A 13,451-nucleotide genomic window follows, 5' to 3' on the forward strand; every position below is an offset into this window, starting at 1 on the left:
TGACTTTCGCTAGCAACTTTCTTTTGTTGTTTTGTAGAATCTAAAGTTGTTAAATGTAACGTGAACAAGTGGTATTAGTAAAATAAGCTTTCATTTCAAACCCGACATCCTGAGTCATTACTTTGAAGATAGTTATTCTATAACCCATGCCAAATATTTTCAGTCTCCTGAGGGGGAAAAGGTTTTGTCATGCCCTCTTCACAACTGTCTTGGTGTGTTTGCACCATGATAGTTCATTGGTGATGTGGACACCAAGGAACTTGAAACTCTCAACCCGCTCCACTACAGCCCCATCACTGTTAATGGGCACTCTTTTTCCATATAGTCTACGATCAGGTCCTTTGTACACACTGCCAGGTCTCTGACCTCCTCCCTATAGGCTGTCTCATCGTTGTCAGTGATCAGGCTGTTGTGTCGTCAGCACACTTAATGATGGTGTTGGAGTCGTGCTTGGCCACGCAGTCGTGGGTGAACAGGGAGAACAGGAGGGGACTAAACACACACCCCTGAGGGGCCCCAGTGTTGAGGATCGACGTGGCAGATGTGTTGTTGCCTACCTTTACCCCCTGGAGGCAGTCCGTCAGAAAGTCCAGGATCCAGTAGCAGAGGGAGGTGTTTAGTCCCAGGGTCCTTAGCTTAGTGAAGAGCTTTATGGGCACTATGGTGTTGAACACTGAACTGTAGTCAATGACCAGCATTCTCACATAGGTGTTCCTTTTTCCCCCCTTTGTTTTTACACTGCTGCTACTCGCTGTTTATTATCTATGCATAGTCACTTTACAAACCAACTCAACTAACCTGTACCCCTGCACATTGACTCGGTACCGGTAGCCCCTGTATATAGCCTCATTATTGTTATGTAATTTTCTTGTGTTACTTTTTGATTTTATTTAAATTTACTTTTTCTCACCTTAGTTTATGTAGTAAATATTTTCTTAACTCTTTCTTGAACTTCATTGTTGGTTATTGGCTTGTAAGTAAGCATTTCACAGTAAGATTGTATTCGGCACATGTGACAAATAACATTTTTTAAATTGTATTATAATAATTTTTGTCCATCCATCACCCCCCATTCAGAAAATAGAACTTTCATAGTCATGGCACACTTTGTCTAAGAGCTATTGAAGATTGAACGATGGAAAATATATTAATTAGGGTGACCATATTTTAGTTTTCAAAAAAGAGGACATGTCCGAGAAAAAGAGGACGTATGGTCACCCTAGTATCAGCTGTCTCAGTTGGAGTGTTTTTAACTTCGACTAATTTACTTTGCACGCCACCATTCTTCCAATCAAAATACTGAATAAGCAGAGGGAATATTTTCACAGCACCGTGATTGCTCCCATCAGTAGAAACACCACAGTAAGGTATGTCTTCTAGTGCTTTCTGAGCTATGTCGACAGAATGTGGTGCTATCACAGCGTTAACAATTGCTTCGGTCTTAGTACGAGCGCTTGAAAATGTTCGCGCAGTCTCGGAATCAGGGAAAGCCTTTTTTAACAAGGCAGACGTGCAGTCCATTGATCTGTAGCTATTGTGATGCTTCTTGTTGTGGAATGCAAAAACTCACTCGCAGCAGTAACAGCATCTTCTGTTTTACCTGCTCTCACAAAATAGTCAGTTAATTTACCTGACGAACTCTCTCCTTTAGCTGCAATTTTGTGTTTTGCGGAGCTTATGTGGGCTTCTAGGTCGCTAGCACCTTTATTTGACACTGACACATACGTGCCAGCTTTGCAGGTCATGCATTCTGCTTCACACGGATCCCGACCAAGACAAAAACATGGGAATTTTCTCTGTAAATCATCTGTGAATTTACATTTGCGTTTGGGCAATTTTACAGCTGTTCTGGAGCCATGTGCCACTGTTGACAAGCAAGCTGCTGCTCTGTCTCTTGGCTGTTGCCATGGTGAGGGTAATGATTGAGATGCAGTTTGACCAATGTTTGTGTAGGCCTACATGACCCACCAATGGTGACGTGTGAGAATGTGGGACCTAAAGAGAAAGGTCAAAGCAATGCAAAACCCCAAAAACGCACACAATGAATGGCGACTGAAGAAAGCATAAACCTAATCCCGGACATTTTGGGCGATTTAGAAATCCCGGCCGGACGCATTTTTTTTGGTCCAAAAAGAGGACATGTCTGGGAAAAAGAGGACGTATGGTCACCCTATATTAATATTTTCAACAACAAAAGAAGCAGGTGATTTTCCTCTATCCACCCCTGATTCAGAATATAACATCTTCATAGTCATGACATGCTTGGTTCAATAGATGTTAAAGTGAGAAAACCGAATATCCAATATAAACACATTTTACCTCGGTCATCAGCTTTTGTTTCGATGTAACTTAGAGCACAGCACAATGTAAAAACTCTTGACTGCATCGGTGCTACCATAACTACTGCTCATCATTTGCAAGTGTTAGCGTTCCGTTTTTTCTTCTCTCTGCCAGGGCCAGCCAGCAACGAGACAGGTGCCTCCGGTACACACAATCCGATAATACTCCCCCTCTTATTTTCATTGGGACTCCAGCTATTGATTACATTGCCACGCGGAAGCGCATGTCGCCACACGGTCAGGTTTCGCTGTAACCCCCACATCCGATCCTTGTCGGCATGCGCACTGCAACCAATCTTTATATAAATCAATGACTACAACATATGGAAAGTGGGGGAAATTTGGACTCAGGTTGTTGTCAAGGCCTACACAACCATGCTTAAAGACATCAGAAAGTGTTGAACTTATTAAACATTCACAATGTATATGTTTTAAAGTTATAATAATGTATTTTTTTGCAGTAAATTACGCATCACCTGGACAGATAATCGCCAGAGTTCCGTTTCCCTTATCAACAAGGGACGTGTTTAACCAGTGCACCACTTCAATGGTGTAACTTTCGTTTCCTGGGTCGGCCGAGTGTCACACAAGAGAGGATATTCATTTTTATTTTAAACTAAACCACATACATATCAGCCAACAATTACATTAAGAAAATGCTCCAAACATTGTGCCGGACCGGTGGTGCCGTTTTAAAGGTAAAATGCAGGGTATTTCAATGCAGTTAGTTAGCATCTAGCCCGATATTAGACCAAAGGAGCCACTACATGTTCTGATTAAAGGACAAATTGGCTCTGGAATCCAAAACAGCCAAATACTCTATTTAAATACGAATCGATTCTCAATTGCAGTACGGTTCTAGAAACATCAATCCATCTACTTTCATATATCAAAATCATTTCAGAAATTCAAAATACACACTTGCTGTGCACCAGAGGAGGTAGCGGAGGACCATCCACATCAGTGAATTTCATACAAATATTTAAACGTTTAAAAATGTATCCTTTTTAGATACAACTATACAAAATCTATTCACATGTCACCAAATAATTGATTAATAGACAATGTTTTGCAATGAAGGTCTACAGTAGCCTTAACATAGTTGTAAATGAGAACTTGTTCTCAACTAGTTTACCTGGTTAAATGAAGGTCAAATGAAAAAAAAGTATTAAAAAAACAGCCCTCTGTAGGGTAGCACCATGGTGTAGCCGGAGGACAGCTAGCTTCCGTACGTTGACTTCAATACAAAACTGAGGCTCGTGGTTCTCACCCCCTTCGATTGACTTACACAGTAATTATGACAACTTCCAGAGGATGTCCTCCAGAGCTCTTGCAGCATGAACTGACATGTTGTCCACCCTATCAAAGGATCAGAGAATGAATATAGTACTGAAAGCATAAACTACACCTAGCTAGCACTGCCGTGCATAAAATGTGTTGAGCAGTTGACTCAGAGAGATAGACAACAATTTTGAACCAATTATTTTCTTCAAAAATGAAAGAGAGAAAGCTATATTTCATTTAAAAAAGCAAATGCAGCAATCGAGTTTAGCTTACTCAAACACCCAGCTCAAATAGAGGGATGCTATGTTAGCTAGCTGGCTATGACTATCCAACAGTGGATCACTTCTAAGTCAAGGTAAGCTTTTGGTTTTACTAATTTATTGCCACCAGGGCCAACTGGTGAAACTGCTAAACTGCTTACTGACTGTACTGCATGATTGTAGTGGGTTTACTAACACCTTAGTTCTAGTAGCTATGTTGACTATGACGTTACTTTATCTTATATGGTGACAAGGATGTAGCCTGTGTGTAGCGGTTATGATATGAAGGTTTGGCTTGGAAAGGTTTTTTCACCTGGTCACAGACAGCTGATGTGTTGTGCATTGAAGTCCACAAGGGAAGGGAAAAGGTTCAGAGGAGGAGAGTGTGTAGATGCAAGATGGAATGCAACGAGCTGTTTGTATATGGCTTGGAAAGTTAACTGTTTTTGTGTGATTAGGGGAGTATTTATTCAGCTGATTCTGTTGAATAACGTTTCTTAAACAGAAGCAAACGGAATGAAACAGGGATAAACATACCTGCATTTGTCCAATAGAAACTTGTTTACAACTGTTGTACTAATGATTACACCTTAGATCAGCTAGATGCAGGCAAGAGTGTGCAAGGCAGTATTGAATGTGTCACTGTCTGTCACCTCAAATCTTTCTCTCGACCTGTGTACACCTACATTGTGTCACTTCCGTTCATAGGCTAGGTTGTAGCAACCTCATCGTGGGTATAGGGAAAATGTGAGTATCATGTAGTAGCCTAAACCTATCTATGTTACATTGAACTGGGTGACTGGAATATGAATGACAGTCATGCTGTAATAGAAATAAGTCAATGCTCATGAAAAAGAAATTGCCTTCCCTCAACATAAACTAAAAAAATTGTCCTCAAAAGGCACCGACCGTCACTGCTGTACACTGTTTTAACTGGTTTTAACACAGTTGCAGCCAACAGTATTTTAGCAGTGACAACACGTTTGTGTCGTCCATCTTTAGTTTACACACAGGTGGTCAATCCGACGTCTGTATTGGCCTACAGCGTTTACGGTGACACAGCCTCTGCAGAAGTCTGGGCATTCATACTGCTTCACGGAGCAGTGCAGAGCTGTTGAGCAGAGCTGTTGTCAAGGATGTGAGTGTGTGTTTATATAGCACCTCCACCTACCGTCAACCAATCGGGTCACTGCGGAGCTATATGGAGCCCGCCACATTGTTACAAAATTTGGGAGGCGCTTCGCGATGGGGTAAGGAGCTCAATTTGGCCTCAGCATTATTCTGGAAGCTTCACAATTGCGTCACACCTTCCACACGGAACCTCCAACCACATTTTCGTATTAAGCATAAATTGGCTTTTAGTGGAAAAAGGATCAAAGCAGATAGTTAACCAATAGCTATCCGAACTACCTATATAGCAGTTTTATGGCTTGGTGGTAGAAACTGTTCAGGGTCCTGTTGGTTCCAGACTTGGTGCATCGGTACCATTTTCTGTGATATACTGGGCCATATGACCTACCCTCTGTAGCGCCTTGTGGTGGCTGTCAAGCATTTGCCATACCAAGCGGGGATGCAGCCAGTCAAAATGCTCTCAATGATGCAGCTCTCGTATTTTTTTTGAGGATCTGAGGGAACATGCAAAATCTTTTCAGCCTCCTGAGGGGGAAGAAGCATTGTCGTGGCCTCTTCATGACTGTGTTAGTGTGTGTGAACCATGATAATTCCTTAGTGATGTGGGCAACGATGAACTTGAAGCTCTCGACCTGCTGCACTACAGCCCAGTCGATGTGGATGGGGGCGTGCTCAGCCCTCCGTTTCATGAATTAATAGAGCTGACGTTATTCCTTATTCAACATGTCAGAGAGGCATGTTTGTTCTACATAGCATATTTGTATCTGAATGTTCCAAAACGTTGCGTCCTGAACGCGCCCTGGGTATTCAACTCATATCCATCATGTTTAGCTAGCATTGAAACCAGAAAGAGTACGAGTAGATACCATAGCCAGCTAGCTAGAAACTACCGGTGAATAACAAGCAAGGAATGAATAATTATTTAGATATCTAATTTCTATCATGTTTAGGGTCATAGCTAATCACTGAAGTTTCAAGCTCCATCATTATGTAGCTTTTCAAGTTCCAACTCTCATGGAGTAACCTTCTGATCATGATGCAACAATGTGTCACTCTGATGGTGTTTGTTATTGTTTCCCTCCAGCATTCCCAGAGGACAGTGCCAGTGTTGTGGGCGACACAAGCCCAGCAGCGATGGGTATCCAGTCTACCCATGAACACTGTGGTTCTGTTTGTACCACAACAAGAATCCTGGGTTGTGGAAAGGATGGGCCGCTTCCATCGCATCTTGGAGCCGGTAACTTATCCATTGATTTGCAATTAGCCAGTGATCTACACCCTTAATTATATTGTCACAGTATATCACAGTATAAATCCTGAATATATATATATATATATCAAATTGATCCTTTTTATGCATCTTGTCCTCTTTTGTATATTCTGTAGGGCTTGAATTTCCTTATCCCAATCCTGGACAAAATTCGTTATGTTCAAAGTCTTAAAGAGATTGTTATTGATGTCCCAGAGCAGTCTGCGGTCTCTTTAGGTGAGTGACATCACTGTTTGTCACTGTCATTTTCACTGCAAGGTGATCAGTTGGTCCTCAGCCCTGGATTAACTGATGTCTGATTACATCCACAGATAATGTGACACTACAGATAGATGGAGTCCTCTATCTTAGGATATTGGATCCTTTTAAGGTAGGTTGGTGAAAACCATGATGTCTTGATGTTATTGTTCATTGAAAGTTTTTTCTTTGTTTTTAGATGTTGATAACAAAATGTACTTCCTTCCAGGCCAGCTATGGAGTTGAGGACCCAGAGTATGCTGTCACCCAACTTGCTCAGACCACCATGCGCTCAGAGTTAGGAAAACTGACCCTGGACAAAGTATTCAGGGTGAGACTCAAAATTGTGTTTCAGAGTGAATTTGTATTTATTTACCTCATTACCTTATTGTTTTATATCTTTCTTTCTTCAGGAAAGAGAGACCCTAAATACCAACATAGTCCACTCCATAAACCAGGCATCAGATGATTGGGGAATCCGTTGCCTTCGTTATGAAATCAAGGATATACATGTTCCACCTCGGGTCAAAGAGTCCATGCAGATGCAGGTGAGAGGGGCTGGCCCTGCTGCCAACAAACTGGGAGACATCTTCAACCTTAAACTATCGCTGAACATGAGCTTATCTTAGCCTATCAGTTTTGTATGTGTACAGATGTACTCTCTTAATTTGATCACTCTGTTGCAGAAAATGCAAACTTGTAGTGTATTTTGAAGTCCTACTCGAGTCTCCTTTTCAGCTCATTTATCACATCTCAATAGGTGGTCCAGGTAAATCATGACACAGCACAATGGGGGCTTTTGTTTTTTAGACAACTGCAAACTTCAAGAAGTACGGCATACAAGGAGTTGGTCAGATAGGGATTCATGATGTCATCGGCCTCCCCGTTTCTTGAGTAACAATAGAGGAGCAATATAGAACACTATTTTGCTCAAAACCTATTTTATTACTATTTTAGTGTGTGTACTTTACTGTATTTATGCTTGGGATATCGCTTTTCATCAGCACATTTGTTTTTTTTTTTTAATTGCTGAAGGACAACTTAATTTTAAACTTTCAAATTTCAGACTTGATTTGCCCTAACGAAAAAAGATCTACCCCCACAAAAATGTCCATTAATTATAATCCACATAATAATTCACATTTCCTGTTGCTACAGGATTATTTTCCTGCTGTGAGAAACTGGTCAAATTAAAATAGAACATCTGTACACTCTTTCTGACTGCCTTTCATTGTGTAGGTGGAGGCAGAGCGTAAGAAGAGAGCCACTGTGCTGGAGTCGGAAGGGCACAAGGAAGCAGCCATCAATGTTGCTGAGGGTCGCAAGCAAGCTCAGATCCTGGCCTCGGAAGGACAGAAAGCTGAACAGATCAACAATGCAGCTGGTAGGTCGATGTGCATTCAGAAAGTATTCAGACCACTTGACTTTTTCCACATTTTGATACGTTACAGCCTTATTATAAAATAGATTATATAAAAAAATGTCAATCTATACACTGTTAGGTTCCAAATAAACAGAGTAAAAAAACTCATGGACACTTAGTAAAGCTCAAACCAAGTTTATTCACCCACTGTGTCATACAGCTGCATATGACAAACATATTCACATTCACCAATACATCTCTGTTGCTATCCAGAACCTTAGGGATATCTGTTCTTCCTCTGACCTGACCTCGGCCCCAAATTCCTTACTCCTCCCCATAGGATCCCTGATGTCCAACAGTAACATATTCTGACAGAATGTAAGCGTTCTACATTCCCCTCTCTCTCTGTGATTTTATTTTTTTAATTTTTTTTTCAATTTTAGTAGTCAGAACCCATCAACACAATTTCCCATAATGACGAAGCGAAAACAGGTTTGTAGACATTTTTGAAAATGTATAACAAATAAAAAACAGAAACCTTATTTACTTAAGTATTCAGACCCTTTGCTATGAGACTCGATATTGAGCTCAGGGTCATCCTGTTTCCACTGATCATACTTGAGATGTTTCTACAACTTGATTGGAGTCCACCTGTGGTAAATTCAATTGATTGGACATGATTTGGAAAGGCACATACCTGTCTATATAAGGTCCCACAGTTGACAAAAAACCAAGCCATGAGGTTGAAGGAATTGTCTGTAGAGTTCCTAGACAGAATTGTGTCAAAGCACAGATCTGGGGAAGGGTACCAAAAACTATCTGCAGCATAGAAGGTCCCCAAGAACGCAGGGGCCTCCATTCTTAAATGGAAGAAGTTTTGAACCACCAACACTCTTCCTAGAGCCCGGCGGACTGGCCAAACTGAGCAATTGGGGGGGGAAAGGGCCTTGGTCAGGGAGGTGACCAAGAACCCAATGGTCACTCTGACAGAGCTCCAGAGTTCCTAGGTGGAGATGGGAGTACCTTCCAGAAGGACAACCATCTCAGCAGCACTCCACCAATCAGGCCTTTATGGTAGAGTGGCCACTCCTCGGTAAAAGGCACATGACAGCCCGCTTGGAGTTTTCAAAAAGGCACATAAAGGACTCTGACCATGAGAAACAAGATTCTCTGGTCTGATGAAACCAAGATTGAACTCTTTGGCCTGAATGCCAAGCGTCACATCTGGAGGAAACCTGGCATCATCCCTACGTTGAAGCATGGTAGTGGCAGCATCATGCTGTGGGGATGTTTTTCAGCGGCAGGGACTGGGAGACTAGTCAGGATCGAGGGAAAGCTGAACAGAGCAAAGTACAGAGAGAGCCTTGATGAAAAACTGCTCCAGAGTGCTCAAGACCTCAGACTGGGGCGAAGGTTCACCTTCCAATAGAACAACGACCCTAAGCACACAGCCAAGACAACACAGGAGTGGCTTCCTTGAGTGGCCCAGCCAGAGCCCGGACTTGAACCCGATCGAACATCTCTGGAGAGACCTGAAAAGAGCTGTGCAGTGACTCTCCCCTTCCAACCTGACAGAGCTTGAGAAGATCTGCAGAGAAGAATGGGAGAAACTCTCAAAATACAGGTGTGCCAAGCTTGTAGCGTCATACTCAAGAAGAGTCGAGTCTGTAATTGCTGCCAAAGGTGCTTCAACAAAGTACTGAGTTAAGGTTCTGAATACTTATGTAAATGTGATATTTCATAATTTTTTTTATACATTTGCAAAGATTTCTAAAAAACTTTTTTCTCTGTCATTATGGGGTATTTAATCAATTTTAGAATAAGGCTGTAATGTAACAAATGTGGAAAAAGTCAAGGGGTCTGAATTCTTTCCGAATGCACTGTATCTATGTGACTTAAGGCCTTTGTTAACTACTGATGATGGTGTGGAAGTTGGACCATTGTTCTGTTGTAAAGATGGACAACTAAGCCCTGTCTGAGAACGGCTTCTCTTTCGCTTCATCAAACTTAGTTGAATGCATTGACTAAGTCACTCTGGGTAAATGACAAATGTTTCTGTAATGTGAGGAAGCTTGATGTACAAGTACACCCCCTGGACAGGACTCTAGTCTCTGTCACCATTTCTGATGAAGGACTCTTATCTTTATCTTCACCTAGGTGAGGCCAATGCTGTCTTAGCCAAAGCAGAGGCCAAGGCTAAGGCTATCCGGCTGTTGTCAGATGCTCTAGCTGAGCAGGTAAAGTAGCTGTGATGGCTTCATCGTGTGCATGTAAGTGTGTACATGTTGATGTATTGTGTCTAAATGGCACTTGACCCAACTGTCATTGTGTTTTGGACAGAATGGAAACGCGGCAGCCTCCCTCAGTGTGGCTGAGCAGTACGTCTCAGCTTTCTCCAAGCTGGCCAAAGAGTCCAACACCATCCTGCTGCCCTCCAACTCTGGTGACATCAGTGGCATGGTCACACAGGTCTGTCTCCGTTTCTTAAGCTATTTCATTATATGTGATTGCACAGGCCATCTTCCCTGTCCCTCCCTTTCAACACACCCCTGTCTGTCGCTCTTCTTCCTATTTCAGAACAGTAACAGTCTCTATTTTTCCCTTCTCTTTAGGCTATGGCTATTTATGGCAGCCTGGCCAAGCAGAGCTCAAAAAAGATAGAACGTGTGACCCCAGTGACCCCAGAGTGGGTGATGGAGAAGAGTGAGGACGCTGCACCACCAGCCCAGTAGTGAATGATGTCAAGACCACTCAGAGTCAGGCACAGAACCAGAAGCCGTGCCAGACAACCACGAGTGCCTGTTACACACCTCTAATATCTGGCCCAAAGGACACGCTGCAGGACATAGAAACAGAAGGACAGGATAAGAATGTAAAAACTTTGGGAATGCTTAACAGCCTGCAAACATCAACCCATTTGAGACGATACATGTCACTTACACATTGTTTTATTTTGAATGAGTGGTATTGTACACAGTACGTACACACGTTCCAATTGCAAATCCACGAGCTGTCGTATTGATACTCTTCTCTTGCATCAACAGATCAAAGGACTGCAATGGTAGGTATGATAGTAAACTGCTAGACTGGTTTAGGGCGTTCTGAATTAGCTCCTTCATGCTCCCGGGTAATAGGATATGATCTATTTTAAGTGATGTACTGTTGCAATGATTATCTCCTGTCTTCTTCATGTCCAATTATTTGTCCTTCATATGTTTTCATTTCATAGTGTCATGAATGTTTTAGTTCATGTAAGTGAGAGCTTGTGCCCTGACATTAAGATCCTCCCTGGTTCAGAGCAAGCAGAGAAGGGATCAAAGGTCAGATTTGAATATATAGTACCAGTCAAAAGTTTTGACACACCTACTCATTCATGGGTTTTTCTTTATTTTCTACATTGTAGATTAGTAGTGAAGACATCAAAACTATGAAATAACACATATGGAATCATGTAATAACCAAAAAAGTTTCAAAAATTACCTCAGATCAAAATACATTATGGAAGTGCAATGTTTTATTTCACATCAATACCAGATCGAAAGGGTCATCTGTGAATGAGGAAGGTTTGACATAACATAGGAAATGTGTGTATATATATACAATGACAATACACTATCCTAACCAAAATACTTCCATGTACAATTTTATGATGATGCTGTCACTATTAAAGGATTTGTGACTGGCTTTAGGGAAGATTGTAACATCTCATTATAATAAATCTTGGGGAAATTATCGGTTTGAATGATTTGGAAGTGTACACAGCAGGGATTTCATATCTTTCTTTTTCCATATTGTTCATTATAGTAAATATGCATACAAAAGTCAGTCACTGAAAATTAAAATGATCTCAGTAAAAAAAAAAATCCTTTATCATGATTTCCACCACAGTATGCATGTTACACATAGAAGCCTCAGGGAGGAGCTGTTGAGTTAGGGATATTTTGTCGACTAGTACCAGCCAGGCCACTTACAGATTTTCTAAACCATTTCTGGTGCTAATAAATATATTAGGGACTAGTCCAGAATGCTGGGTATGGGTTCATGTCCTAGGCAGTGTTCGAGAGCATCGTGGGTAAATGGTGACTGACTGATCTACAAATGAGTAGTTATTTATGATGTAAGGTGATTTATAGATCAGTCAGGCGCCAGTTGCCTGCGATGTCAAACTAGCCCCCACTCTTGCTGTTCTGCCACAGCTGCTACAATATCACCAATTATATGAACCACCCCAACCAAAGCTGTAGGTGATCCTAATGGTTGCATTAGGTATAATGACATCATTCAGACTCAACAATGAAAAGGTGTTGGCCACCTAGGGATGTAAAGTATGTATTTTAATGTAAGGGTATAATATACTGAACAGAAATATAAATGCAACATGTAAAGTGTTGGTCCCATGTTTCATGAGCTGAAATGAAAGATCCCAGAAATGTTCCATACACAAAAAGCTTATTTGTCTCAAATGTTGTCTCAAATTACATTCCCATTAGTGAGCATTTCTCCTTTGCCATGATAATCCTTCCACCTGACAGGTATGGCATATCAAGTAGCTGATTAAACAGCATGATCATTATACAGGTGCACCTTGTGCTGGGGACAATAAAAGGCCACTCTAAAATGTGCGGTTTTGTCACACAACACAATGCCACATATCTCAAGTTTTGAGGGAGCGCGCAATTAGCATGCTGACTGCAGGAATGTCCACCAGAGCTGTTGCCAGATAATTTCATGTTCATTTCTCTAGCATAAACTGCCTCCAATGTCGTTTTATAGAATTTGGCAGTATGTCCAACTGGCCTCACAACCGCAGACCACGTATAAACACGCCAGCACAGAGCCTCCAAATCCGGCTTCTTCATCTGTGGGATCGTCAGACCAGCCACCCGGACAGCTGTCTGTAATAAAGCCCTTTTGTGGGGAAAAACTCATTCTGATTAACTGGGCCTGGCTCCCCAGTGAAATCCATAGATTAGGGCCTAATGAAATTATTTCAATTGACTGATTTCCTTATATTAATTGTAACTTAGTGAAATTGTTGCATTTCTATTTTTGTTCAGTATACAATAGTTCATAATTTCCATGTCAATGGACAATAAAGGTCTAACAGAATGTATCAGTGATATTGTAGAATTTACTCGTGACATAATCAAAATTACTCCAATCCTTAGTAGTTTATAGCTATTTCATTATTCTTTCAGCATGGGTTGTTGTCTATCATATGCTTGCTCGACACATTTCACTGAATAACAGAAATGGTGCTGATTCTATCCATTTATATCTATGTAGAAAATCAAATGTCTTGAAAAAATCAAGCATAAATTACTTTTTTCAACTACCAGTACTATTTCAAATCAAATGTTATTTATCACATGTGCCGAGTACACCAGATGTAGACCTTACAGTGAATTGCTTACTTACAAGCCCTTAACCAACAATGTAGTTTTAAGCAAAATACCAAAAATAAATAAATAAAAGTAACAAATAATTAAAGACCAGCAGTAAAATAACAATAACGAGAATATATACAGGGCGTACCAGTACAGAGTCAATGTGTGGAGGCATCAGTT

General features: G+C 41.2%; 1 protein-coding gene across 1 annotated transcript; it reads left to right on the top strand.

The window, feature by feature from the left end:
• Positions 1-2,853: 2,853 nt before the first annotated feature.
• LOC106563216 (stomatin-like protein 2, mitochondrial) lies at positions 2,854-11,616 on the top strand. Its single transcript, XM_014128572.2, has 10 exons — positions 2,854-3,037; positions 6,099-6,251; positions 6,401-6,500; positions 6,596-6,654; positions 6,751-6,852; positions 6,935-7,069; positions 7,761-7,905; positions 10,042-10,121; positions 10,225-10,353; positions 10,497-11,616. The coding sequence occupies exons 1-10, from the start codon at positions 2,996-2,998 to the stop codon at positions 10,614-10,616; spliced, it is 1,065 nt and encodes a 354-aa protein (XP_013984047.1). The 5' UTR covers positions 2,854-2,995; the 3' UTR covers positions 10,617-11,616.
• Positions 11,617-13,451: the final 1,835 nt, after the last annotated feature.

The sequence above is a fragment of the Salmo salar genome, chromosome ssa11 (genome assembly GCF_905237065.1).
Source record: "Salmo salar chromosome ssa11, Ssal_v3.1, whole genome shotgun sequence".
Taxonomy (NCBI): Eukaryota; Metazoa; Chordata; class Actinopteri; order Salmoniformes; family Salmonidae; genus Salmo; species Salmo salar.

Bases quoted from the DNA above. Each gene is read 5' to 3' on its own strand.
- LOC106563216 (XM_014128572.2), top strand. From the start codon at position 2,996: ATGCTCCAAACATTGTGCCGGACCGGTGGTGCCGTTTTAAAG. The intron at 6,252-6,400 runs GTAACTTATCCA...TATATTCTGTAG, and splicing joins TCCATCGCATCTTGGAGCCG to GGCTTGAATTTCCTTATCCC. The intron at 10,122-10,224 runs GTAAAGTAGCTG...TGTTTTGGACAG, and splicing joins CAGATGCTCTAGCTGAGCAG to AATGGAAACGCGGCAGCCTC.